Source organism: Silene latifolia, chromosome 6, assembly GCF_048544455.1.
Source record: "Silene latifolia isolate original U9 population chromosome 6, ASM4854445v1, whole genome shotgun sequence".
In the NCBI taxonomy this organism is placed as follows: Eukaryota; Viridiplantae; Streptophyta; class Magnoliopsida; order Caryophyllales; family Caryophyllaceae; genus Silene; species Silene latifolia.
The window spans coordinates 79813018-79838958 of record NC_133531.1 but is presented as its reverse complement, the minus strand read 5'-3'; the positions used below and the strand labels follow the sequence as shown (position 1 = coordinate 79838958).

At 35.0% G+C, this 25941-nt stretch overlaps 3 protein-coding genes across 4 annotated transcripts; 1 reads left to right on the top strand and 2 right to left on the bottom strand.

The window, feature by feature from the left end:
• Positions 1-3859, top strand: LOC141586918 (putative choline kinase 1). Of its 2 annotated transcripts, none has more exons than XM_074408325.1 (8): positions 1-109; positions 886-1317; positions 1866-1987; positions 2072-2267; positions 2349-2466; positions 2560-2607; positions 3213-3313; positions 3426-3859. In XM_074408325.1, the coding sequence occupies exons 2-8, from the start codon at positions 970-972 to the stop codon at positions 3552-3554; spliced, it is 1062 nt and encodes a 353-aa protein (XP_074264426.1). In that variant the 5' UTR covers positions 1-109; positions 886-969; the 3' UTR covers positions 3555-3859. The 2 variants fall into 2 exon arrangements, with proteins under 2 accessions (XP_074264426.1, XP_074264427.1); XM_074408326.1 differs by having other exon boundaries at positions 2-109; positions 3216-3313.
• Positions 3860-6736: 2877 nt separating this feature from the next.
• On the bottom strand, positions 6737-8231 carry LOC141586917 (large ribosomal subunit protein P3z-like). Its single transcript, XM_074408324.1, has 2 exons — positions 7823-8231; positions 6737-7116 (listed from the first exon to the last, which is right to left on the bottom strand). Exons 1-2 carry the CDS (start codon positions 8018-8020, stop codon positions 6952-6954), a joined length of 363 nt encoding a protein of 120 aa, XP_074264425.1. The 5' UTR covers positions 8021-8231; the 3' UTR covers positions 6737-6951.
• A 10673-nt stretch (positions 8232-18904) lies between these two features.
• LOC141586915 (uncharacterized) lies at positions 18905-23255 on the bottom strand. Its single transcript, XM_074408323.1, has 3 exons — positions 22927-23255; positions 19810-22835; positions 18905-19558 (listed from the first exon to the last, which is right to left on the bottom strand). The coding sequence occupies exons 2-3, from the start codon at positions 22637-22639 to the stop codon at positions 19176-19178; spliced, it is 3213 nt and encodes a 1070-aa protein (XP_074264424.1). The 5' UTR covers positions 22640-22835; positions 22927-23255; the 3' UTR covers positions 18905-19175.
• Between the last annotated feature and the right edge of the window lie 2686 nt (positions 23256-25941).

Here is a 25941-nt window from a genome sequence, read left to right as displayed (position 1 = left end):
ATTCACACGTAAAATCCCTTCATAAATTGGCCTTATCCCCCAATATCCCCGCTCATTTATGCAACTAACTTTCTTCATTTCTGAATCCTTTCAATTATTTTCTTCCTTGGTAAGTTAACCTTCAGTATATAAAACATTTTTTTTTGATTTTCTTTCCAATTTCAAACTTTTCATCCCATTTCTGGGTTATTATCATCTTGGATTGTTTCAATTTGGGAAATTTAAAGCATAATTTATTGTTTTTTTTAATTTAAATTTCTTTAGAACAATAAAAAGTTGAAAGATTGTATCTTTTTCCAAATGGGTTCTTGTTATTGGAGAATTTTGTTAATTCTGTTGTTCAATTTTAATGTATAATTAAAAAATTGAATTGAAAAAGAATGAAAGATAAAGCAATGGTTGTTATAAAGTTTTGTTTTGGTTCTTTCTAGTCAAATTATTCAGCTCCCCACTTTGGTCGATGCCTGTTTTTCTCATTTATTTTTTGTCAATCATAACTACAGAATCAGATCCTTGTGTATCCATTTAGTTGGTTATTTCCGAATCGACTTCTGTTTAGCTTAACTTAGGTTACTTCACCTCGCATTTTTTTTAGGACAAGATAACCCGTAGCTGCTAACTTTGGTGCACATTGGCCATTTTGTCACCAACATATATATGATCGCGTCATTTTTGGGCGAGACTTTTGTTACAATTTGTTATTCTTATATACATATGGCTAGTTTACTTGTTCAATTGAACCAAGTTTAAGTTAGGCTCACTAAAGTAGTTATTCTTTGGTCAATACAAGTTGATATTGATATGGTCTAATTATTAATATTCTGCACCTTTTAATTCTATATATAAATCACCAATTCTTGATATTTTGTTTCCCTTTGTGTCAAGGTACCATAACATTCAATCCAAATTCAAAAACACCAACAAACATTTTTCTGATTTCTATCCTGCAAAGTTCAATCCTGTAACAAAATGGCAATCAAGACAAACGGGTTCTTAAACGGATCATTGCCCGAAGAATTGATGCAAATTCTTGTAACATTGGCATCGACTTGGGAAGATGTCGAAAACCCGACTGAAATTCAAGTCAAGGCATTAAGTGGAGCCATGACTAATCAAGTGTTTCAAATAATTTGGCTTACTGAAAAGACTGATCTTCATAGGAAAGTTCTGGTTAGAATTTATGGTGATGGGGTTGACATCTTTTTCAACCGGGATGATGAAATTCGTACCTTTGAATGCTTATCTCACCATGGTCAAGGTCCTCGTCTTCTTGGCCGCTTCCCTGATGGTCGCGTTGAGGAGTTCATTCATGCCAGGGTATGCAACTAACAATTCAGTTCATATTAGTCATAATCTTTCTTGTTTCAAGTTGTCATTTTGTGATCATATCCTAAATTAGTAAATAATACACCTAATTTGGTTAGAATGTGTATGAATTAATGCTGAAATTTTGCCTTGTCATAATTGTTGCCTTCTTGAGTAATTTTCTGTTGGACAGCTTTCTTGTTTTTCTGTTTTCTGTAACTGTCGTTTTTCTTTTCGTTCGATTATTTGAAGAGAACTATAAGCTTTTCGTATGCAACTGATCTTTTCTACGTATTGCATAGTTTTGATCTATCAACTGTGCTAACAAAATGGTATATTTAGATGATACGGAATATGTTTGTTAAAATCTCTTAATGAGTTCTATCTTTTTACGGAATTTCCCTCTTGAGACGCTCTCGTCTTAATGTTATCATGGGGCATTCTGAATAATGAGACTAGCAAGGGTATATTGGTGGATTTTATAATTGAGTGGTTTGACCTCACGTTATATTAATGTAAAACCGGTTTTCAAAAGACTGATGAATTTGTGTGGGTATCAGACACTATCAGCAGAAGATTTGCGTGACCCAGAAATATCAGCTTTAATAGCATCTAAAATGAAGGAATTTCACAGCCTTAACATGCCTGGCGCAAAAACTGCTGTCTTGTGGAGCAGACTAAGGTACTGATTCCTTGAGAAAATGACCAGATGATTTGTTAACTTTCTGAGATTTCCGATTGTCTTATCAATTTTCCTGACATGTAGGCGTTGGTTGAGGAAGGCTAAGAACTTATGTTCAGAAACTGATATCAAGGTGTTTGGACTAGACCGTCTAGATGACGAAATCCAGGAGATTGAAAAAGAGCTGACACTGGATGATCAAGAGATCGGGTTTTGTCATAATGACCTTCAGTATGGAAACATAATGATGGATGAGGAAACTAAAGCAATCACACTTATTGTAAGCAAAAACTCGAACTTCTCCTGGTATGATTTATGTAATGCATGTAACAGTTGGATCTGATTTGTAAATTTTGTGCAGGACTACGAGTACTCAAGCTATAACCCTGTTGCTTATGACCTTGCTAATCACTTTTGTGAAATGGCTGCCAATTATCATTCTGATACTCCTCATATACTCGATTACAGCAAATACCCAGGTTAGTTTATGAAGATTTGCCTATCAAAATACTTCATTTGTTATCGTAACTGTGATTTCAGAGTCTAACATGTTCATTTGTTTGTTATACCAGATCAAGAGGAGCGCGGAAGATTCATCTATGCTTATTTGAGCTCATCAGGTTAGTCGATCTGCAAGCTGTCATGTTTCCTGCAATCTAAATTATTGGTCTGAATATCATGGAAGGTATAAATTCTAAAGTTGGTGGTAGTTGCAAGTTGTGACATCTGACCAGAAAGTATTACAGCAGCTATATTAGACATTTGCAAGATGTGACACATGAAAATTACGTAATTCGTCAGCTGGAAACGTACTAACAAGAGATTCCTATAACCAAACGATAACAAATCAATCACCGTCTTTCGTCTTTGTCACAGATTCAGGAATTTTAGTGTTTTTTTTACCGTAAACTAGATATTTCATACTGAATTTCCTGCTTTCAGTCATCAATTTTAATAATTACGAGGACATCAAAAAGTTGGGACATGGTATTCCCGTGCCCTATCCTATCTATACTGTCGCATTAGACTACATTTGAGATTTATTGATGGATTAAAGTGTTACTCCATTGTCTATAGTTAGTAAAGCAAAGTACAGAAAGTTCACACTTTTACTATAATGAATTTAGATTTAGAAAGCGAGGTATAAATTCTAGAAGAATACAACTTTAATATTTCATTTTCGAGAACTAAAAGTGATTCACTGCCATTTGACATGGGACCGCAGGAGAAGAACCTAGTGGGAGTGAAGTGGAAGACTTTCTGCAACTTGTTGAGAAGTACTCACTTGCAAACCATCTCTTCTGGGGCCTTTGGGGCATCATCTCGGTAAGACGCGTTCATGTTAGCCGATTTCAAATTAATCCGGAATTAATCTTCTGAATTGAACTTACCTTTCATTTATTCTAATACCTCAACCTTATCGGACATGGTTTTACAGGCTTATGTGAATAAGATCGACTTCGATTACAAGGAGTATGCAAGGCAGAGGTTCCAGCAGTACTGGCTAAGGAAGCGTCAACTCCTTGGTCCATCTTTACTACCACTTGACGATGCTGAAACTGCATAGATTAGTTTGGGCATGTCTAGTTTTCTTACCTTCAAAATTTCGTAAACTACAAATTAGCGCGGTAAAATGGCCTTTATTCACTTAGAACTTGGGTTTTTGTTTACTAATGTAAATAGTAAGCTACCAGTGCTGATTTTGGTAAATGTAACTATCGCATTTCACCGACTCTGTAAACGAAAATATGGAGTAAGTAGTATGATGCTATAGAGTATAATATTTTGTTTGGGAATAATTTTGGTGATTGTAAATAATATCTTGGATTGTTTTTACGATCATGATTAACATTCTGGTTACTCTTCTGAGAATTATCTTACTTACTGATGACAGCAATGTTAGCTCTGTGTCTCAAAAGTTCTCGTCTATCACTATTCACAATGGATGTCCCTGTTTAGTGCATCATTTGGTCATGTTTATGAATGTTTTGAATAGCTTAATAGTGAATATTTTTGTTAGTCAGGATTTAAAAGCGTGCAAGCTTTATCAACAAAATACTCTGTAGATTGTTTATTGAAGTTAATAAAGTTGATATAAGCAAGTAATCAAAGTCAATGAAAACAATACGAAGATAGGCACGTTGTAGTGCTGCCAATTTTATTTACTAAAAAAAAACTTGGGGTAACGGTGTCGGTAGGTACTAGGTTAGCAGATATAATTCAAAGTTATGCAATCACTAGGGGTGGGGTTACGAACCGACTTTTTCCAAATTTTAGAAAACAAGTTTGCATAATTCAATTGTCACGGTTGAAAGCGTAAAATAGGCGATCAGATGATCGCATTCTTCAATTGTCACTAGTTTGGTTGAAAGCATAAAAGACCCTTTTTTTTTTTTTTTTTGAAATTGTCATCTCATTAATAATCAACTAGCGTGAGGTTCTGAAACGAAGATAACAAATGATAAATAGACAAAATCAAGATTCTTTAGCGTAAAAATACATTCAAAATAACTATCTAAATACTGGTAATGGCGCTGCCGCTCCAAAATCATAAATTTCTTGAATCTATGAATAATCGATGTCTTTGCATCCTTCTTGATGGAGGGTAGCCGTCTTGATGTATTCATCCACGAAACAAATCTGATAATCTCCCCGTCGATTAAAACTTATTATATTGATAACAATCCCACGAAAAAATGGAAAAACCCCGAAAGAAGGAACGGAACAACAGATCTCACCAAAAGGGAGACTATTATTGAAAAAAAAGATAGATCTGCATAATATTAGTTGTTTTAAGAAAGCTTTTGTGGGGCTTACCATCGATGGATGATCGATGGAAGCCCCCGAATAATAATGGAGGCTAGGTTTTTAGAGAGGGTTTTTTTTTAGAGAGAGAGGAGGAGATACGAGGTCATAAAAGACCCTTTTTGGATAAAGCGGGATCGTGATAGACCTGGCAAATAGATCGATCATGTCCGGTTCGTGTTCGTGTTACTGTTATATGTATATATGGGTCACGAACCCTTCAACCCAAACCCGGCCCAATTAATTCTCATGTCGTGTTCATGTTGATTCACTTACATAAATGGGTCATCAAGCATCAACTCAAACCCGTCAATTTCATGTCGTGTTTTCGTGCCATGTCAATATTTGAAAAGTTTATGGAGTATATGTTTATGTAATAGAGGATTAAGAAAAAATAAGATTAACCATTCTTTCCAACTAACCATGATCGCCTTATATCACCTGTACAAAGTAGAGATTACCGTGTACTACATCGAAATAGAAAAACCCTAAAAATCAAAGAAAACCATGTACTATGCAATCAAGTGCAACAACGAACCACCCTAGCACCACTCTTCGGCCACCCATCTACCACCCGTCCACCTGATACCCTGTCGTAAGTCGTAACCACCAGCCACTACCAACCACATGCCTCACCGGCGTGCTCGCCCAGCCACCTTCACTCTTACCAACTCTTATTTACTCCTCACGATTCCCTAGCTCCCAATCCCGACGTCGCCACTGCGCGCAACCAAGTAACCGTCGTCCTCTATCCACACCGACAGCCACCAATACCCAACACTAATTTTCATTACAGTAGGTCTCCCTTGTGACGGGTCGGATCTTGCGACGGTTATTTTGTGAGTGGAAATGGGTAGAGGGGACAAGGTGGGCACCCACCCCATGTGCTCCTTCTCTCACCCCCTATGGTTTTTTTGTGAGACAATATGGTACCCGTCTCTTGTTTGTGACGGATACCCTCCGTCACAAACAAGATTTTGTGTTTTCATTATTGATATGTTGTTTGCAATTAACCACAACCCTAAATTTAAAAAAACCAAACTCTATAAAACATCCTGTAAAAATAATGTCAATTTGATCAAGTAGTTTGATCAATAATTTGCACTGATCAATTTATCATGCGTTACATATTAAAATTATCAAGAAATTTGATTAGTTTAGAAGTTGCATTCTTTTTTTTTTTTTTTTGAGCGAATAAAATTTTGGAGGTTTTTTTTCGTTAGGGGATATGAAATGAAAAATGTTGTGCAAAGAGTACTCCGTACTAAAATAAACTACGTTTATTAAATACTACGTTTATTAAATAGGTCATTCGATCTCATGTCAATCCACTTACATATATTGGTCATTAAGGCTCAACCCAAACAAGTTAATTTTGTATCGTGTCATTGTTTACCAGCTCTAATACAATCTAATTATCCTTTTCCAAAGGTTGAATCTCATACGGACGATTATGAAGTTCCTTTGAATTTTAGAGTAGAGAACTTTGTGGGTTGGCCTTTATTTTATTTTTATTTTTTTAAAAAAAGGCATAATTATGACCTTTAGCACAAGTCTAAAAATGTTGAAAACAAATGTGTAAACGCTGTAACGTGCAGTGTGCAGACTATAGATGGCAATATCACAGTATTGATCGATTGCAGTAATGGAAGTACATTCCCGAACGTGTGTGAGAAATCCAATCAAGCTTTCCAAAAAAAGGTCCCGACTTCATGTCATAACTCGATAAGTACATACGTAACTAACAATCTACTCTGTTTAGGTACTGCAATTGAGTGAGAGGCCATAAAGAGAACAATCCAGTGCCCAAGTTACCCCAAGTACCATTACAGGCTTTACATACAGCTGCGACAACAAGGTGCAAATCAGAGAATTCAATGAAAAAAGTAACCAACGGTTCTGCACTTTGTAGCAGTAGTACACAACAATTTACCCACCACGTACTTGGATAATCCGAAATTTAATCACCATAGAACTCCAAAACGAATAAGAGGCTCCATCCGATACATTGAAGGGAATAAAAATTTAAAAGTAGGCTGTGAAATCATAGGCTATGATGAGAAAATAAGTTGATAATATTTGGGCAAACCTAAACAAAAACAAACATTTGAGAGACGCACAAGCAAAAGAAACCATCGGATCCATCACATGTAAAGAGCCTAATCAAAGAGAGAGAAACCCATGTCTTCATCCTCACTCTCTTCCTTCTCTGCCTTCTTCTCTTCCTTGGGAGCTTCAGCAGCAGCTGCTCCACCTGAAGGAGCGGCTGCACCACCTCCACCACCACCAACAAAGGAAGCAGCAACAGCACCACCAATGATCACCTGTCACAAATCAATAATATAAACTATGTTAATGGATGCAACCAACTTTATCTATACTTGAAAAAACCTATACTCTCCAACCTGAGACAAACTTGCACTTGAGACCAGTACAAACCAGTATGTATATAGGGTTGAAGGGTTGGTGTATAACCTTCAAGGGCTTGAAATACCCTCCATACGTAAACTAAATCGAACTAGTGAAGGTAGGTGCTCACTTATCTCACCTCAACAGCATAGGAATTGCCCCATTGGATTAAAATACATCTCACAAATCTTAAAAATTTGACAATCCAAAGTAGTAATAGATCGGAACGCGCGCTGGGATCAATCCGACTAAACATTACAAGTTTGAGTAACAAACTAATAACAAGAAGCATAAATTAAAATTTAAGCAGTGCAGCAAATACGCAAAACAAATGTTGTGCACAATATCTGTCAATCTACCAAAATCACATACATGACATGACATGACATGACATGATGACTAATGAATGGTAAATTCTACATAATATACATCACACCTCATCCTCTCGATGGCCATATATTTATGGATGCCTAAAGAATATAAATAACCAAAATCCAGATAGTAAATCACACATAAACACCATAAACTTAACCCAAATTCTACCCAACAATGCAAGTTTACAAAGAATACATCATATGAATCATCAAATCAAATCAAATAAAATCCAGATCGAAGCTATACCTGAGCAACGGCGGATGAAGGAGTGATGTAAGAGAAAGAAGACTGAACAGAACCAGAGTCACCGGTTTTAAGGGCAGTTTGAAGGAGTTGATTCTGAAGAGAGTGCTCGGAGTCACCAGAGCATTCTAGGTCGCCATCGTGTTGCTTGGCGCTCCATGCACTTCCTGATTTCTTGCAGATGAACGTGTATACTCCCATCTTGCTCTTGATGTTTTTTGGTTTTTGGAACAAGGAGACGGCACAATACAAGTAGGTTTTTGAGGTTTAAGATTTGTCAAGAGTATTTATTTATGGGGTTAAAAGGAGCCCTAGATTTGATAATTTGGTTTCGTATCACCGTTATGGGCTTTACCCAATTTGTGTTCACATTTTGGGTTGGTCCAAACATAAGTCCAGGACTTTGCCTACAACTGTTCAAGTCAGGTCATACGGATTGATGCTAATACAGGTAGGGTAATATGGTTATAGACTTAAGCCCTCTTTCTTTCTGTATTATTTTCAACTCGTTTTAGTCCAGCTCAACTCTATCCAGTTCAGTTTCATTCAGTTCAGTTCAGCTCCACAAAATGCAGCCCATTTCAGTTCTACTCATCTTAAACTTAATAGTTTTTTATTAATATAATTAATATTATTTATTTATAAATATTAATATTATTATTATATCAATATTATAAAAATTGATTGATTGTTCATTAATCATCCTTTTATTGTTATTATAATGAATATTATGATTATTAAAATCAATAATATTGATATTAATATAATAATAATATTATGAATATCATGAATATTAATATTAATTATTAATAATAATTAATAACATTGTTATTATTAATTTTAATATTATTATTCTTAATAATATTACTATTGCTAATCTTATTATTTTAATATTAATACATAATTGTTTTTCATATACAAACTTTACTCTTTCACATGCATTTTTTCATAAACGTTCCATTTTGTACCATTTTGACCCAAAATCGGACCAAATAAACTCTTAAATCAACATTTTCCCTCAAACTTAATCCAATTGCTCAAATGACTTAAAAGATGAATACTAATAAAGTAATTTAATTTTTTATCAATTATTAATATTATTTGTTTAGTTTAATTAATTAATCAAATTTTATTTGTTTGTTAAAGATGAAATTAGGGTTTGTTGATATTTATTTATTTAATTAATTAAATTAAGATTGATGGTGGTTCGTGGTGGCTACCTAATCGCTCAAATTAGAAAAATATTATTATTAATATGATAATGAAATTGATGGTGATATACAAGCTAGGCTTTGAACAACAATATAGCAAAATGTTGCTTCATTCTTGCACCTAATTTAGATTGATGGTGATTTATGATTTGTGGTGGCGGCTACCTAGCTAATAAGTCAAATTAGTATAATTTTTTTTTTTTTGCAAGGAATTATAGTCCATTTTATTCATCCATCAAGGGAAATAAAAAGGACAAGGTTCCAAACAAAACAATATCCCTAAGGCTAAACTAAATCTACATGAGATTTAGTCTTCCAGCAGCCATCTCATATTGTAAGCAAGAGATTTTGCTTAAAACGCGACTATTAACAGTGACTCTAATAACATGCAATAGCTGTTCAGCAGTTCGTTCAAGGCCTTTGAAAACTCGAGAGTTCCTCTCATCCCATATATAGTAGCAGGTTGCAGCAATACTAACTCTCATCCAACCATTTTTCCAATGTCTAGCATGTCGTCTATTAGACATTAGTATAATTATGATTATTAATATTATTATTAATAGTAGTAATGTTCGTCTTCTTCTTATAGTAATAATAGTCATTATTATTATTATTATTATTATTATATTATAATTATTATTAATTATTATTTTTATTTTTTATAATTTTTTTTATTTTTTATAATTTTTTTTATTTTTTATAATTATTATTTATTATTATTATTATTATTTTAGTTTAGCTCAGCTCCAATCAACTTAGTTCAGTTCATTTCAATTCGGTTCAGTTCATTCAGCTCTATTAAGTTCAATTCAGTTTAGTTCGACTACGTTCCATTCAGTTCAGTTCAGCTTTAAAAAGTCAGAAAGAATAGGGTCATAGGTATCGTTCTCTTGTATTGAAACTATCTTAACTGAACTGAACTGAACTTATTGGAGCTGAATTGATCTAAGAGTTAATTTGTGAAATGAAGAGTTAAACTGAATTAAATGAAGTTGAACTGAACTGAAATGAGCTGAAATCCCCCTACTACTAAGAGAATAAAATTCTCTTAGTATTTTCCCGCCTAAGTGTTTTCCCACTTTGATGGGCCTGTCTTATGGATTGTAAACAGCACAAAGCACGTTCTAAGTTGGACCCTCGACTTAAGCTAATTGATTTTGCATTGATTTGGCATCATTACTAAAATTATAACGTGATAATTCTTGAAATCTTATACATGGAAATAAATTATGCTTTGACTTTTCTAATTATACAATCTTATAGGGAAACAAACTATAATTTGCCCCTCAAACTATGCAATGCTAACAATATTATTTCGAAAATCTCAAATCACAATATCTCGAATCACAATAAATTACCCACAATATACAATATCTTATACCAATTCATCAGAGATAAAATCCGAAAAAATAACATCATATCATTTAATTACTCCTAATATATTATGCAATCTTTACAACATATCAATCCCCCTTTATCCCCTATATACTAAAAGATTAACATACGTAGGAAAATCCCGCTCAACATGAATATTGCGCTCAAGTTGCAAATTATACGGTATATTGCTTTCTAATATTACGCTCAAGCTGTAGGGACCCACTATTGTATTCTACCGCTCAAATCTTCTCATTCTCACCAAATTAATGATGGTAGGCTATTGTGAATTTACACCACCACTAATTAGCTATATTAATTGGAAAAAAGAAGTGAAAATGTAATTTAATAATTTGTAAACGTCTTTTAACATCCGTAGTATATCGTTTTTTACCGGTTTATTTTATAAGATTAATACGCGTTTTATTTAGAGATCTGATATCTTATTTAATGTATTATTAATGTACTAAATTAGATGCATGTAATGATTTAACATTATAAGATATTATTAACAATTTAAGACAAAAACAACGTAATTTAATGTGTTCTTTGATGGTAAGTAAACTTTTTTTTCTATCTCTTAATAATATTATGCTTAGTACACTATAACATTAAATTAAAAGTACAGTCGATTTATACAAATAATCATACTCCAATCTAATAAATATCGTACTATAGTACGAGAACTACACTAGTTAAGACTAGAAGAATAAGGCCTTATAGGTTGGGTGAGAGTTAGAATGCGCATAAAAAAAAATAGGAGAGAGTGTGATAACTTGTGTCCCCATATTTTCTCTCTTACTTTCATTTACATTCATATATCATAATACTACTAAATTTATTTTTGTCCAAAAAAAACAATTGTGGAAAATATGGAGTATATTTTACAATGATATTTTGTATTTTTAATGTCATTTTTTTTGTTTTGTTTTATTTGAGTTATATAGTTCCAAAATATTACGATGATTAAGGGTAAGATGATCAGTCAGACTCTTCTGGGTCTTAAGACTTTGCCACATCAGCTTTTCACTATCTTTTATTATTTTTATATTGCTCAGACTCACATCAGACTTTATACATTATCAATTAGATTCACCCCATACTCTACTTTTTACCTTACTTATCTTTTTTAGCTTATAAAGAAAAAAATTAAAAACAAAAGAGATACCACATGTCAATTATTAATTGTTTTTTTGGTACATCAATTATTAATTGTAGTTACCCGTATTTGTCGATATTGGAATTTACAGAAATCTCGCAAGCCACCCGATGACGATAGGACACGTGTATTCTCAAATGATGTGCTCGTGATATGGATACGTCATATGGATGTCAAGGAAGATTACGTTTACGGTTTTAGTTAATTTAAATAGTTATTTAAACTGACATATGTTTTGAAATACACAAAGTCTTGTTTACATCCGTTATTATTTACAACGGATGTATAAATTCAACCCAACCAACACCTTTTTTCAGGGTGATAGGGTGATACACCCCTCCGTTATGAAATAAAAGTTTTTTATTTCATTTATTATGTTTTAGTGATTTTTGAAATAAATGGAATTTATTTCATTCGATTTTAATTTAATTCGAGTTTCAAGTTTTTATTTACGATTTATCGTTATAAATTGTTTTGAAAGTTTTAATTTGAATGTTAATTCGAAAGTTGTTTATTTGATTGGGAAAATAAAAAATGTGTTTTTTGTGACGGTTTTTATTTATCGTTTTATTTATTTCGAAGTTTCGAGTAATTAAAGCGGTTTTTTAAACCCGTTTCAATGCGATTTGTGAAGCGATTTTGAAGGAAGTTTGGGCCATGTTTGGCACAAATTTAAAGGCACTTTTGAGCCCTAAACCTAGCCCACTGACTCTAGCCCATAATCCAGCCTAGCTAGCCATAACTCGAGCCTCCACGAACCCAAATAAAGCAAACCCGTAGCCCTCCCTTGCGTGCTCTGTTTTGGCGAGCCATTGGAACTCGTTTCTTGAGCTCCAAGCACCCACACCGACTTCACATATCTTACCCATTAAGAAACCAATATCCCATATATCCTATACTTCCATTGTCAGCCAAATAAGATATGGAAATAGTCCAAACAAGATAGAGAAACTCGAGTTTCCTAAACCGAGTTATATCGCTTTCCTATTCTTTAAACCTTCTAAACCTAGTGCCCTAGCCTATATAAGCTTCCCTCATCTCCCTCCATTAACATCTAATGCATACCTAATGCTCACCTAATGCAAGACTAATGGAACCATAGCCTCACAACTCGAGAAAACGCAGCCAACCTTCATCTTCAACCTTCAAATCGTATAAACCCAGAAAACAGAGCACCTTGCTGCCCCTTCTAGAAACACCTTCAAAACCCCATCAAAAGACCATTACAATTCACCAAATTTAACATACACAATATAGGTAGTGCCCTTGATTGATTAGTGCCTTCATACAACAGCATATATAACGTTTAGAGCATTAATTTGCTCAATTCTTTACCCCTGCTCGCGTTCTGTCCAGTCTTATTCTTCGTTGTTTTTAATCGTTTTAAAAGCAATTCGAGTCTGAATTTTTGCTAAAGTTTGAAACTTTGGAGTTTGAGGATTCCAAAAAATCATTGAAAAATCATTGAGTATTGAAGTCGTGGTGATCGTTTGAAATTACTGCAAAAATCGATTTAAACACGTGAAACATGTTTGTTGTTTGAGTTTGATTTCGATTGATTTAAAAAACGTCGTAGACGTACCAAGAACCTTGCATCACGACGTTCGTGGAGCATCATCAGAGATACATGTAAGCTGAGGGTGCCAAAAACATTCATTTCCTTCTTAATACAATTTGTTTCATTAATTATCGCTTTTATCGTATTAATTATGTTATTTATGTGATATTATTGTTGTTGTTGATAATTATGGTGGAGGATGGGATTAAGTATGATGGATGGCCATTATTTGTGTGGATTTTTTCATGTTAGGAATTTAGACGATTTGCATTGTTATATGAATTGTTTTCATGTTTATCGTTAATTATGCTAGATTTATTCTCGTATGTTTAGATCTATGTTTAATTTAATGTTCATGATTTAAATCTAAAGTTATAACACGCTTTTTATGTCTAATTAGTATGTTTATAATTAAAATTTGCATCTTTGTTTTGCTTATTGTTAATTTATGATTAATTGAATTAAATAATGAAATTGTTTAGTTTAATTCATATTTTAACATGGTTTATGAGATGTTGGTTTGAACATAAAGTTTGCTTGCTTAAATTAGATTATGCATGTTTGTATGATTTAATTTAGTTGCTTATTCACATGTTAGTTTAATTAATTAATTAGAATTTCACAAAATCGCATGAATTAGAATTGTTTGTGTCGATTTTATTGTTTCACATGTATGTCGTGTGTTTGTCTCATATGGCTCGAATTTCTAGACTAAGAATTAGTCTAACTTATGTATGATTAACATGATTAGATAAGCATATTTAGATTTAATTGTTTTAACTGTGATTTAATTGGAACCGTTAGCAGCATGTTTATTCAATTATCGTCGCGTTTGTTTGCTTGGAAGATTTGTGTCACATTTGGAGTCATATGGAATGTCTTCCTAGGCTGTTTTAAGGTCTAAGTTTAGTCCTTTTGTTTGTTTTAATCATATGCCTTTGTTTGTGAAACAATTGTTTGATTTGGATGCATGTTTGCTTCTTTCCATTCGCATGTGATTATATCGTTTCATGTCACTTGTTTGAAACCCGACTTGAGCTAGAATAGGCCTTGTATGCACCCTTGGTGGCCACGTTTGGCCGTGTATCGCATTCGGCCTAGAGGCCCTTTGTTTCGTTGCTTTGGTGTTTGATAATGCCTTGTTTGCTTATTGGTTTTTATTGCAATTGTTATTGTAATCTAACCTATGTTGTTTGCAGCGCTTCTTGAGTAAGTAGTTTCTTTCTCTCATCTTTGTTTGTTTGTTTGTTTGTTAGAATAGCTAACGAGCGCACATGCTAAAATAACTTGGACAATTAAAGTCATTTTTGCATTTAACATGACATAGAATGACTGTCACATGTTATAGTTTAATATGAATGGATGCATATCGACAAATACTAGTTCAATTAAATTGGCCATTGTTTGACTTAGTAGAGGACGTTTTTTACAACGGACGGGGTTGTGTGTTTGAATGAGCTTCCCAACACGTACTTTCACACAAATCTATTTTCTCTAAAACGGTTTCCAAATTTCCTTAAATTTGGTGGCGACTCCATGTGTTTGAAAAATCCTCGTGGATTATCAAATTCCCACATTCACATTAATTGGAAGAAATGCTTGGTAAATTGTGTCAAGACTCTACAAGAGTAAGTCGAGTCTTAGAAATCCAAGACTCAACTTAAAACTTTGTTAAGATTTTGTTAGATTATTGATAGTTTTGAGTAAGTCTTGACGGAAGACTTTTCAAAGTCTTGTACCAATAATCTTACCCGAATACTCCGTATGTATTTGGATTTTAGCCTTCATTTAATCATTACTTGATCGGCCCAAATAGTCATGACAGTACCAAACTAAGCCCATCGAGGTGGGCCGAAGTTGACAAAGTCGTAACTCAAAAATGATGTGACATTACAAATTTACAATGGATCTACTTCATGACTTCATCGAGATTAGAGCCTTTTTTTTTCAAATAAGCTTATTTATGTTGTACTCCCTCCATTCAACTCCACTTTGCAAGTTTGCTTTATCACGTTTGCCAACGCATTTTTTAGGCGATAAATATCATTAGCTGTGTATTTGCAAAAATTATTAAAGTTAGATATTTTTAATGTACTCTTAAAGACGAATCAGATAAGATCCCACATGAATATATTTTCACTTATGTATCGAGAGAAAATTGAAGTTGAATGTCCGCTTGTGAATAGTGCGCAAAAGAGAAACTTGCAAAGTGGAGTTGAATGGAGGGAGTAGGTGAGAGCTGATTTATTGAACCCCTAATATTCCATACTTTAGTATTGATTTTGTTCTTGTCGATCAAAATAATTTTGTTCTTGTCGATCAAAATAATCATGGTTGACAATTACCGTAAACTCTAATGAGTAATTACATGTCCACAACTCTACGTTAATACATGAGAAACAGATGTATAGAAACGATTAGTGGTGGAGCTAGGGGGACTAGCAGAGGCGTGGCGCTCGAAAATTTCAAAGTTTTTTAGTTAAAATTTTCCAAAAAAATTCAAGTTTTTCTTAGAACACTACCCTTTCACCCCCGCTGGACTGAATTCCTAGCTTCGCCATTGCAACCAATTGTAGTTATGATCAATCTATGTTAAAAATTGTTCTTTACTTAAGAGGTCAAAACATTTGTCTAAAAGTCAACAATTATATGACTATTATATATCTTAAACAAAATCTAAATATGTTCAAGAACATTTTAAACAAGCTTAGGTATTTTGTATAAAAATCAACATCTATGTTTGAATGATCATAATACCAAAACCACAAAAATTTATGTTTATTCAATATCCTCTAATAAGGTAGGCACGTCATTTAAACTTTACCAACATAACAAGGATGATCTTATATTCTTATACTACCAGGTGAGATGAGGTGGAACCGTGAGGAGGTAAATAAACAATTTTTATCCTTTGAGGCTGACCGCGTGATGAACATACGACTTAGTGATAACAGACCTTCGGACGAGTGGTGTTGGGATTTGATGAAGGAAGGTAGCTATACGGTCAGGACGGTGTGTTGGGCACTTGCTCGGGATGGAGATGAGTTAGTGGAGCAGTCGCATTTTTCTCGCGAAAAATGGCTCTGGAATAAGTTATGGAAGGTGCCCGTTCTCCCCCGTATTAAAGTTTTCTTCTTGCAACTATGTAATAACGCTATAGCTACCAAACGAAATTTATCCCGTAGACTTAATAGAGTAGCTGATGGTTGTCCAATTTGCTTATGCGATGTGGAGACTTGTCTCCATGTTGTTCGGGATTGTGGATGGGTAGGGGGTGTGGGATGGGCTGGGAATGAAGATAATGAAGGAAGTCGGTTTTGAGCAGGCGAGGAAGTGGGGTGAGGCAGTTATGAAGGAGTCGAGTATGGAAGAATGTGTGATATTAATGACTGGGTGTTGCGCAATTTGGGAAACTAGAAACAGAGATCTTTGAGGGTATAAGGGTGAATGTGAGGGGGCGTGTTGAGGAGAGTAAGAGAGCTTATTGAGGAAATAAGGGGTGTGGAGTCGAGTCAGGGGATGAATAGTGAAAGGAATGCGGTAGTTAGTGGGTGGAAAAGACTGAGGCAAGAGTGGAAATGTTGATGCGGGAATGGTGACAGCAATGGGCATGGGATTGGGGGCTGTGTGTAGGGACGATGAGGGGAAAGTGAGGTGGGAGTGATGGTGCAAAGGCAAGAAGTCCGGGAACCTCAAGTCCTCGAAGCGGAAGCAATTCTTTTGGGAGTGACTGAAGCGAAGAGGGACGGTTTAACAAAAGTGGAAATCAAAAGTGACTGTCCGACGGAGATTTGAATTGAAGATGACTAGAATAGGCAGCAATGATATTTTCCTAGTCTATGACGACATTTATGATTTATGTTCTTCTTTTGAGTCTGTTAAATTTTTGTTTACTAGGCGTACTTTTAATGGGGTGGCTCACGAGTTAGCTCACGCGTGGCCATGGCAGCTAGGAAGAAGGATCTGGGACGAAGTCCTACCTCACAACATGGCTAATTGTGTGACGATTGATTTTATTAATATGATTTAGGCCCTTGTAGGGTTTTCAAAAAAAAAAAAAAAAAATAGTACAACAATTTTTTTTTTTACAATGAATTTACATAAATAAAATACGAGTCGTAGCTTTCAACCATGTGATGCCCATACGCTATCAAAGTATACATACATTATACATACATACCATACCATACACTATCTCATGCTTATTATTTTGGCAACATAACACTTACCTCCTTGTCTTATACTACATGTTCAAAGTCTCAAGGGAGCAAGAGATAATGGAAATTACGAAATTTAGGGACCAGTGGGTCATGCTAACACAAGGGAAAGTCCGAGTTTACATAATAACAGAAATCGAACATCAATAGGTCTTGGTATAGACGGGTAGAAATGCGAATGACGGGTAAGAAAGACTTAATAAAATGGGTAGGGGACAAGTGGGCACTTCTACATGTCTTCCCACTTTATGGCAAATGGGTATTTTGTGAGGGGAAATGGTATCCGTCTATACGTATAGACGGATAGTGTCCGTCTATAATGAGAATTTGTGATCGAACATAGGCCACAACTTGTTGGTTTAAGAGGGGATGACTATGGTTGGTTTGTTAGTTACCTAAGAACAAAGGGCACAGCTTGGCCTCATTGTGCTACTGTCTTCTTGCAAATGCTTCAAAGGCTATCGAAATGAAAATTCAGTTACGTTTATACAAATTCTTATTGTTAGCTGTAAGTGTGAAAGGATTGAAAGCAACTCATATATCCGGTTGATTAGTTAGTGCTAGAATATATCTTTTGATTCGTTTCTCATGGGCTACAACGAAAAACATCCTTAGGCACACATACATGGATACACCATTTCAACAACCTTATCAATTGAATAAGTGATCTTAGTCAACTTACCATGTGTTAAATGTTATCCACCTTAGGATGTTATGGTATCCAGTTGCTAGGTATGTATACCAGGGTCCAGGTTAATCCAGAGCGTGGCGGAAATGATATTTGAACCAGGTGGAGATTTAACGGGTAATAATTTTAGGAAAATTTGAAAAAAATTTGGAAAATTTTAACTAAAAACTTTGAAATTTCCAACTGTCAGCGCCGCTGCTATCCCCCTAGCTCCACCGATTTGTCCAGGGGAATTAAACACTTGACGTAGCAATGTAGCATCTAAGCATGGAGTCATATAGATGTAGTCATGTAATCTTGTATATATGGAGGTGATGTTAGACGATTAAGTTAGGTTAGATGTGGTGATGTAGTGCATTGGAAAAGGCAGTCAAAAGGGATGATATGGACCCAAATAATGACACTTTTTAGGGGACCATTCAAATCCCATGTGAGCAATCAAGGCTTAAGCGTGCTTTGTTCTTAAGTGTCTCCAATCTCCCAACATTCTACCCTTAAAACTCTTTGTAATTTTCCACTTTCCTTTTTGTCTTTCTTCTTCACTCTAGCAACTTGCATCTCTTTTTTACAAGTATCAATTCAACTTTTAATCCCAACCTGTATGACCCGATTCAAGACACGACCGAAGTACCAAACCCAACCCGTTTGACTGGGCAAAGTAGACCTGGCAAACTGGTTAATCGGGTTCACAAGATTTTGAGCCATGTCGAGTCGGGCCAATTCGGGTCTTGAGTTCGGGTGTCGGATCGAGTCAATTTTGCCAGGTCGTGCCCCTAACAACGGAGTAAGCCACAAATTGATGATTCGATATGTACCGACTCCTCAGGCCAACTAACAGAGGTCATACATGCATGCTGATTCATGTAGAAAACCTGTTCAAGGTGAGATGCAGAAGAGCATAGATAAGGGATTTGAAACATTATTTTTCCTAACAAGCTGTACAGATGATTTACTACTGCCACCCTTTCTGAACTTAAACAGAAGGACTAACTTCCACTTCCCTGATCTACTTCCTAGACTAACAGCCTAAATTCCTAGCTATTTTCTGAACTTTAGAAATCTCTGATAAATGGGAAATGACAGCAATTAATCATCCTAATCTAAATAAAAAACACAAGAAAATGCGAAAAATCAGATACTGAGTAATACTCAGCTTTGACTAGGAGGCTGTTTTATAAGAGGTTGAGAAGTTTTCCCCCATTCTTCAGGTGGGCTCTTCACTTCCATCAGTAATGCCACAACTTCTTTCATGGTTGGCCTCTCTGATGGTGCCGAGTTCACACAGAACATCGCGATGCCCAACGTTTGAAGCATCTCTTGGACCATTTGATCAGGAAGACCTTGAAGTTTTGCATCCAACACTGAAATGGCAGGCTCGAAGCTTCCCATTTTCCTTTTCACCCATTCTACAATGTGAAGCCCGTCTCCCATTTTATTCTCTATTGCATTTCGCCCGCTTAAGATTTCCAGCAGGACTACTCCGTAACTGTACACGTCACTCTTTTCTGTTATGTTCATCGTGTAACCGTACTCTGCAAGATATGGTTAAAAAGGTATCAATGACAGATTTCAAGGGTTCAAAATAAGTTAGCTAGACATAACGAAAAACAGCTAATGTTAGAGTCATTGCTTTCCAAAGTACCATAACACCCACGATGAATGCTGCAGACGAATGCTACTTCACAGATTGCATAAAAGGGCAGACAGTTTAGTGAGCCGTTTTACTTTATACCGCTATATACGAAAGCTAATAACAAATTTTTAAGGCAAAATGGAAACTTGCCTGGAGCTATGTAGCCATAGGAACCTGCAACTCTGGAGATAGCATGGTGATAATTTGGAGAATGCATAAGCTTTGCCAATCCAAAATCTGCAAGATAAGCTTCACATTTTGAATCCAGAAGTATGTTATTGCACTTGACATCTCTGTGGATAATCGGAGGCACACAATCGTGGTGAAGGTAAGCAAGTCCTTGAGCTGATCCAACCGCGATCTTATACCTAATTTCCCAATCCAAATTCCTGTTATTTTCCAACAATTGCTGCAAGTTTCCATTTGGTATAAAATTGTACAGGAGAAGCTTTGTACTCTTGTTAGAACAATAGCCTAAAAGCTTGACTATATTCCTATGTCGAATGTGCCCTAGAATTTGGATTTCTGCAGAAAAAGAGTCCACTATCTCGTCTTCCTTCTTTGTTTTCCATAGCTTTTTGACAGCAATCAACTCCCCATTAGGCATGTCAGCCTTATAGACAACTCCAGAACATCCTTTTCCGATGATATTCTCATCTTTCAAACAATCTAATATGTTGTCGATAGTAAAGCCGGGTTTTTGAAAAGGAATGAAAGTCCATGGATAGGAGAAATCATCAGTGCCCTTTGAAACTCCACCAGGTTTGCCTCCTATATACCTTCGATTTCGTGAAAGAACTATCCATAATAGTACAAGTACCATAGTAAGAGCTGCTAATATCACAATTACATAAGTAACTGTTTTAGCAGACTTTAACCCGTTTCTCTTGGATGGACCCGATGAGCAGGTCGACCCATCCTCAGACGGGCATAAGTTCGTCTTAAGGAACGAATTGGAAGTTAAGGTCTTAAAAAAAGGCGTGACAGGAATCGGCCCTGAGAAATTATTGTAGGAGACATTTAAAGAGGTGAGGCTTGTCATAAGACCAAGGACAACAATCTTCCCTGAAAGCATGTTGTGAGAAAGGTCAAGTGACTGAAGTTGAGTCAAACTCGACATGGATTCTGGGATTTGACCTGTTAAACCATTATTGCTCAAATCCAAACTAATGGTTAAGCTAGTCAAGAAGCCAATTTCAGGTGGAACTACCCCAGAAAATATATTGGAGCTTAAATCAAGAAGTGTAAGTTTCTGCAGGTTTCTGATGGATTTCGGAATAGGCCCTGATAACATATTGTTGTTTAGAATGAGTTTATTCAGGTAGCTGAAATTCCCGAAACTCTGAGGAATTTGTCCTGAGAAGCTATTTTGGCTAAGATCAAGTTGCTCAAGATTCACAAGTTTCCCCAGTTGAGACGGGATCTCGCCTGTAAGATGATTATTGTGCACATCCAGTAGCTCTAAGACTGTTATATTACCAATTTCATGAGGAAGGCTGCCAGAAAAATGATTCATATACAAGTCGAGAAACACGAGGTTTTGCAACTGCCCTATTTCCCTCGGAATGTGCCCGGATAATTGGTTTTCTCCCAGCCTTAATCTCACCAAGGACTGACAATCAGCGACTTTTGGAGAAAGCCCGCCAGTGAACGAATTTCCTAGCAACAAAAGCTTGCTAAGCTTGGTCAAACCAAAAATATCATCTGGAATTGTCCCAGTGAGCTTGTTTCTCGACAAATCAAGTGTCGATAGCTCGCTGCACTTCCCAAAAGCAGGTGGGATAGTCCCGGAAACCGAATTCCCCCACAAGATTAAGCTCTGTAAAGACTTCAAATTACCAATTTGCCATGGAATTGAACCTGACAGTTGATTCTTATCAAGTTGCAGGGTGATAAGACTAGTACAGTTACTCAACTCCCACGGAATCGACCCTGATAGCGAATTATCAGACAAATGAAGTTGCTGTAACTGAACTAGCTTCCCCAAATCACCAGGAATTTTCCCTAACAAACTATTAGCTGATAAATCAAGCACTACGAGCGAAGAACAGTTAGAAATCTCTTTCGGAATTGAACCTGACAGGAAATTTCCCCACAAAAGCAAACTGGTAAGCTTCTGAAGCATGCCCAATTGAGCAGGAATCGAACCCGACAGCTTATTCATATGCAAATACATATTGGTAAGCTCAGAACAGGAACCGAGTTCAGGTGGAATCGATCCGGAAATCTCAGTTTCATAAACTGCAAATGTCTGCAAGTTAACCAAGTTCCCAAATGTTGAGGGAATAACACCAGATAAACCAGTTGCAGCAACTCCAAATGTAGTAAGATTAGTAAGTAAACCCAACTGAGAAGGGATTTCTCCTGTTAAATACGGATTACCGCCTAATCGAAACTGCTGTAACGACATCAGTGACCCTAACTGTGAAGGAATAGACCCATTTAACAAATTATCCTGCAAGCATAAAACTTGCAAAGAAGTCATGTTACCCAACTGAACTGGTATCCTACCAGTAAGCTTATTCCCATTCAAATAAAGAAACTCAAGGTTAGAAAGTTGTCCAAGTTCCGACGGAATAAAACCCGAAAGATTATTCTCCGAAAGGTCGAGGAGACGGAGACGATATAACCGGCCTAACGAAGACGGTATGGAACCGGAGATATTGGTGGAGGAAAGGTTAAGAAGTTGTAAAGAAGTTAAAGAAGAAAGTTGGTTAGGAAGTGAAGAAATGTTTAGAAAAATGTTTGGAAGTGAAAGTGAAATAACTCTTTCTTGTGGTGAACATGTTATGCCTTTCCATGAACATGGAGTTGATGATGATGAATCCCATGATGATTTTAATGTATGGTTTTCTGATGATATTAGTGATAATAATGCTTGTCCATCTTGTGAAAGACTTGATATTGATACTACTAAAATCATTAAAATTAAGTAAATCAAGTTTATCACATAAAATGTTGTTACATGGGTTTTTTCCATTTTTTGTTTTGGTAAAAAAAAAAAAAATAAATTATGGAGTTGAATGAAATGAAATGAAGAAATTTATTGTTGGGTGTGGGTGATAATGGTGGTCAAAGGGTGTGAACTAAGGAGGGGACATATTATTTGCTCTTTAATGAACAATGCTTAAACTTGACACAAATGGGTTGGTGTTGGTTGTTGAACCAAGTGCATGCTGAAAAAATAAAACCCAAAAAAATAACTGAAAGACGGTTTCTCGATAAGTTTTGAATAAAACAGTGAAAAAATAAATGACAAGTTCTTACCGACGATGGCGGTACCGAGTTCTGGCTGCCGGAACCTAGTGATGAATGATGATTGATGAATGGTGAAATGGTGGTGGTGACAAAAGAAAGAAAACAAAGAATGTGTGGAGTAAGGTAGTTGTTTAGTGTTGGATTGTTGAATGATATTGGATGAGGAAGAGAGAGGTGTTTTTGGTTATGGAGATTGGAGGGGAGTAGGGTTGTAAGCACAAGGCTCAAAGCTTATTAGCCTTATTATTATACTTGTTGTATTGTGTTTAAAGTTTAAATTAGTAAAAAGGAGAAAATGGGGGGATGAAAGCAAGAGTGTACTTAAGAAATGGGATGGTGTTGTAAATAACACTCGTATTTTCAAGGGCCGTGATATCGGCGCTACAGCCTACAAGTGTGTCACTTTTTTGGGATTTCGTCCATTTTGAGTTATTTCTTTTGATTTTACTTGTTTCAGACCGTTACTTTTTGTCTAAAATTTCAGATGGATAGTACCTTTAGAAGCTAGTGTTATAGTTTATGATAACTTATTTTTCAATAGTGGTCATATTTAGCTATAAAATACGAGTAGTTACAAAATCTTATTTTATTACTTCAAATTAAAATGACCCGTCTAAAGCAAGACCTACCTATTAATTTTATGTTATAGAGTGGATTTAAAGCAAGGGTATCTATTGGAACAAGACAAAACTAGTCCTCGGTAATATGTTTTTAATTGCCCAAATTACAATTCAAATTGGTGTTTTTTTTTTGTAATTTAAACTGATACTCTCCTCGTGGTAATTTGTTCACTTGTAAATTGGCTGATAAATGGATAAATAAATCAAAGGTGAAGGCTTATATTTGAATCTAGAGAAATAATGACTTATTTAGTAATCAGCGAATTAATTTCAGTACAAGTAGAATGTAAAACAAGATTATAAATGGTAGAGATTTTATTAGAATATTTGACCAATATATTATAATTTGCAGAACTAGTCCAGCCCATGTTTGGTAAATGGCATATTGGCCAAATTTCAGCATATTGGAGAGGTTTAGCATGTTTGACTTACGAATATGCTATTTAGAGCGTTTGGTTAATGGCATATTGAAATAGCATATTGGGGTCCAATATGCTATTTTGCAATATGCTGCTCCTACCAGTATATTGGGTTAGCGAATTACATAGAAGAAAAAATTGTCTTCTTTACCCCTTTGAAAAATATTAACCTTCCTTTTATATATTTAATAAATAATTTATTCATACCCTTATTTGTCATTTTACATAGGATCTAAACAATCTGCTAATATAAAAATGTCAATTACCAAACACCTCTAAACTCATTCTACTAAATAAATCTGCTAGTCAAGCTTGCTAAATCATTATGGTAGTCAAATCTGCTTTCTAAATTTGCTTCTGCTAATATTAATCCGTTGTTTACCAAACAGGGCCGCTTAATAAGCTGCTAACAGCAACATATTGTATTAGCATATTTAGTTTATTTATGAAATCATTCTAAGGGGTCGTTTGGTTGTCAGTTAGAAAACATAGGCATTGGAAAATCCCATGATTTTGAAAAATATGGGTTGTTTGGTTGCCATAAATTTTGGAAAATGTAGGAATTAGAACTTCCAAGGAACTTTCAATGCCTATATGATGTGGGAAATTGCTTACCTACTCCTCCCTTGGTCATTGAAAATTCCCGTGGAATTTAATTTCTACATGAGCAACCAAACACTTTTCCAAAATTCACCCGAATTGGATGAGGGAACTTAATTCCCATGATTTTTAGGTTCCTAAGTTTCTTGATCAACCAAACAACTCCTAATTATCCTATAATCTGTTAATTAACAAACACCCTTTCTTAATTTTACTAGTTTAATTTGATAGTCAAATGTGCTACTAAAATCTATTAACTGTATTCTGTTACCGTTATCCGATATTATTGATTTGCTTATGCTGTTTGCCAAACAAGGCTTGAGTGTTTGGTAATTAGCAGATTAAAGTTAGTAGATTGTTCATTTTCTTTATAAAATGGAGGAAAATTTTATTTTAGAATATGTTGGGGTAAACAGCGTATTTGGGGTAAATATGTTATTTTAATATGTTGTTTATCAAACACGAAAATTAGCATATTAATTGGTTAAACATTGTAAAACTCTTGAATATACTAAAAATCGGTCAATATCTGTTTACCAAAATTAGCATAATGTAAAATGAAATTACATCTAGCGATAAAATCCATAACTTTATAACCATCTTAAATTAAAATCGTAATTTTTAGTTCTCTAATCAAAATACATTGAGGAAACTTGAAAAATAAATAAAACTCTATAGATACCGTGCATACATTGCACGAGGTCTATACTAGTTAGCATATTAATTGGTTATTAGTATAAAACTCTTGAATATACTAAAAATCGGTCAATATACGTTTACCAAAATTAGCGTAATGTGAAATGAAATTACATCTAGTGTTAAAATCCATAACTTTATAACCATCTTATAAATTAAAATACACAAAAACTTATTCATTTGGATTATCGTTTTCACGGGAAAGATTATTGGGAAAGAATTAAAAAAGTATTATTAGGAATGAGAGGTAACTTAGGAGAGTGTAAAAGTTGAAGTAAAAGGATTGGAGCAAGCAAGGCATTCAATGTCTTTTTCCTTCGTAGAGGAGCAACACAACTAATATAAGTTTAAAGTAATGCATTAGGGTTTAAGAGGGCGGGAAAAAAGAGATTACCTCATTAATTAAACTCTTCCTTCACTTCCCTTGGGCACCTCAATAATTCATGGCGTAGCAGTTGTCAACTTGTCGTATACTCAACCTTGTAAGAGCATAGCAATAGAGAGGATGATATGATCCTCTTATTTATTCTTTTACCCTTAGTTTTAGATCCGTGCATAAAATATGCACGGGTTATTTTTAAAATATTATGGTGATTTTTTCGATGCTAAAAAAAATCACCATAATGATTTATTCAGTATAATTATTATGGTACTCCCTCCTATTTACTATTTTCTTCCCTATTTCCTTA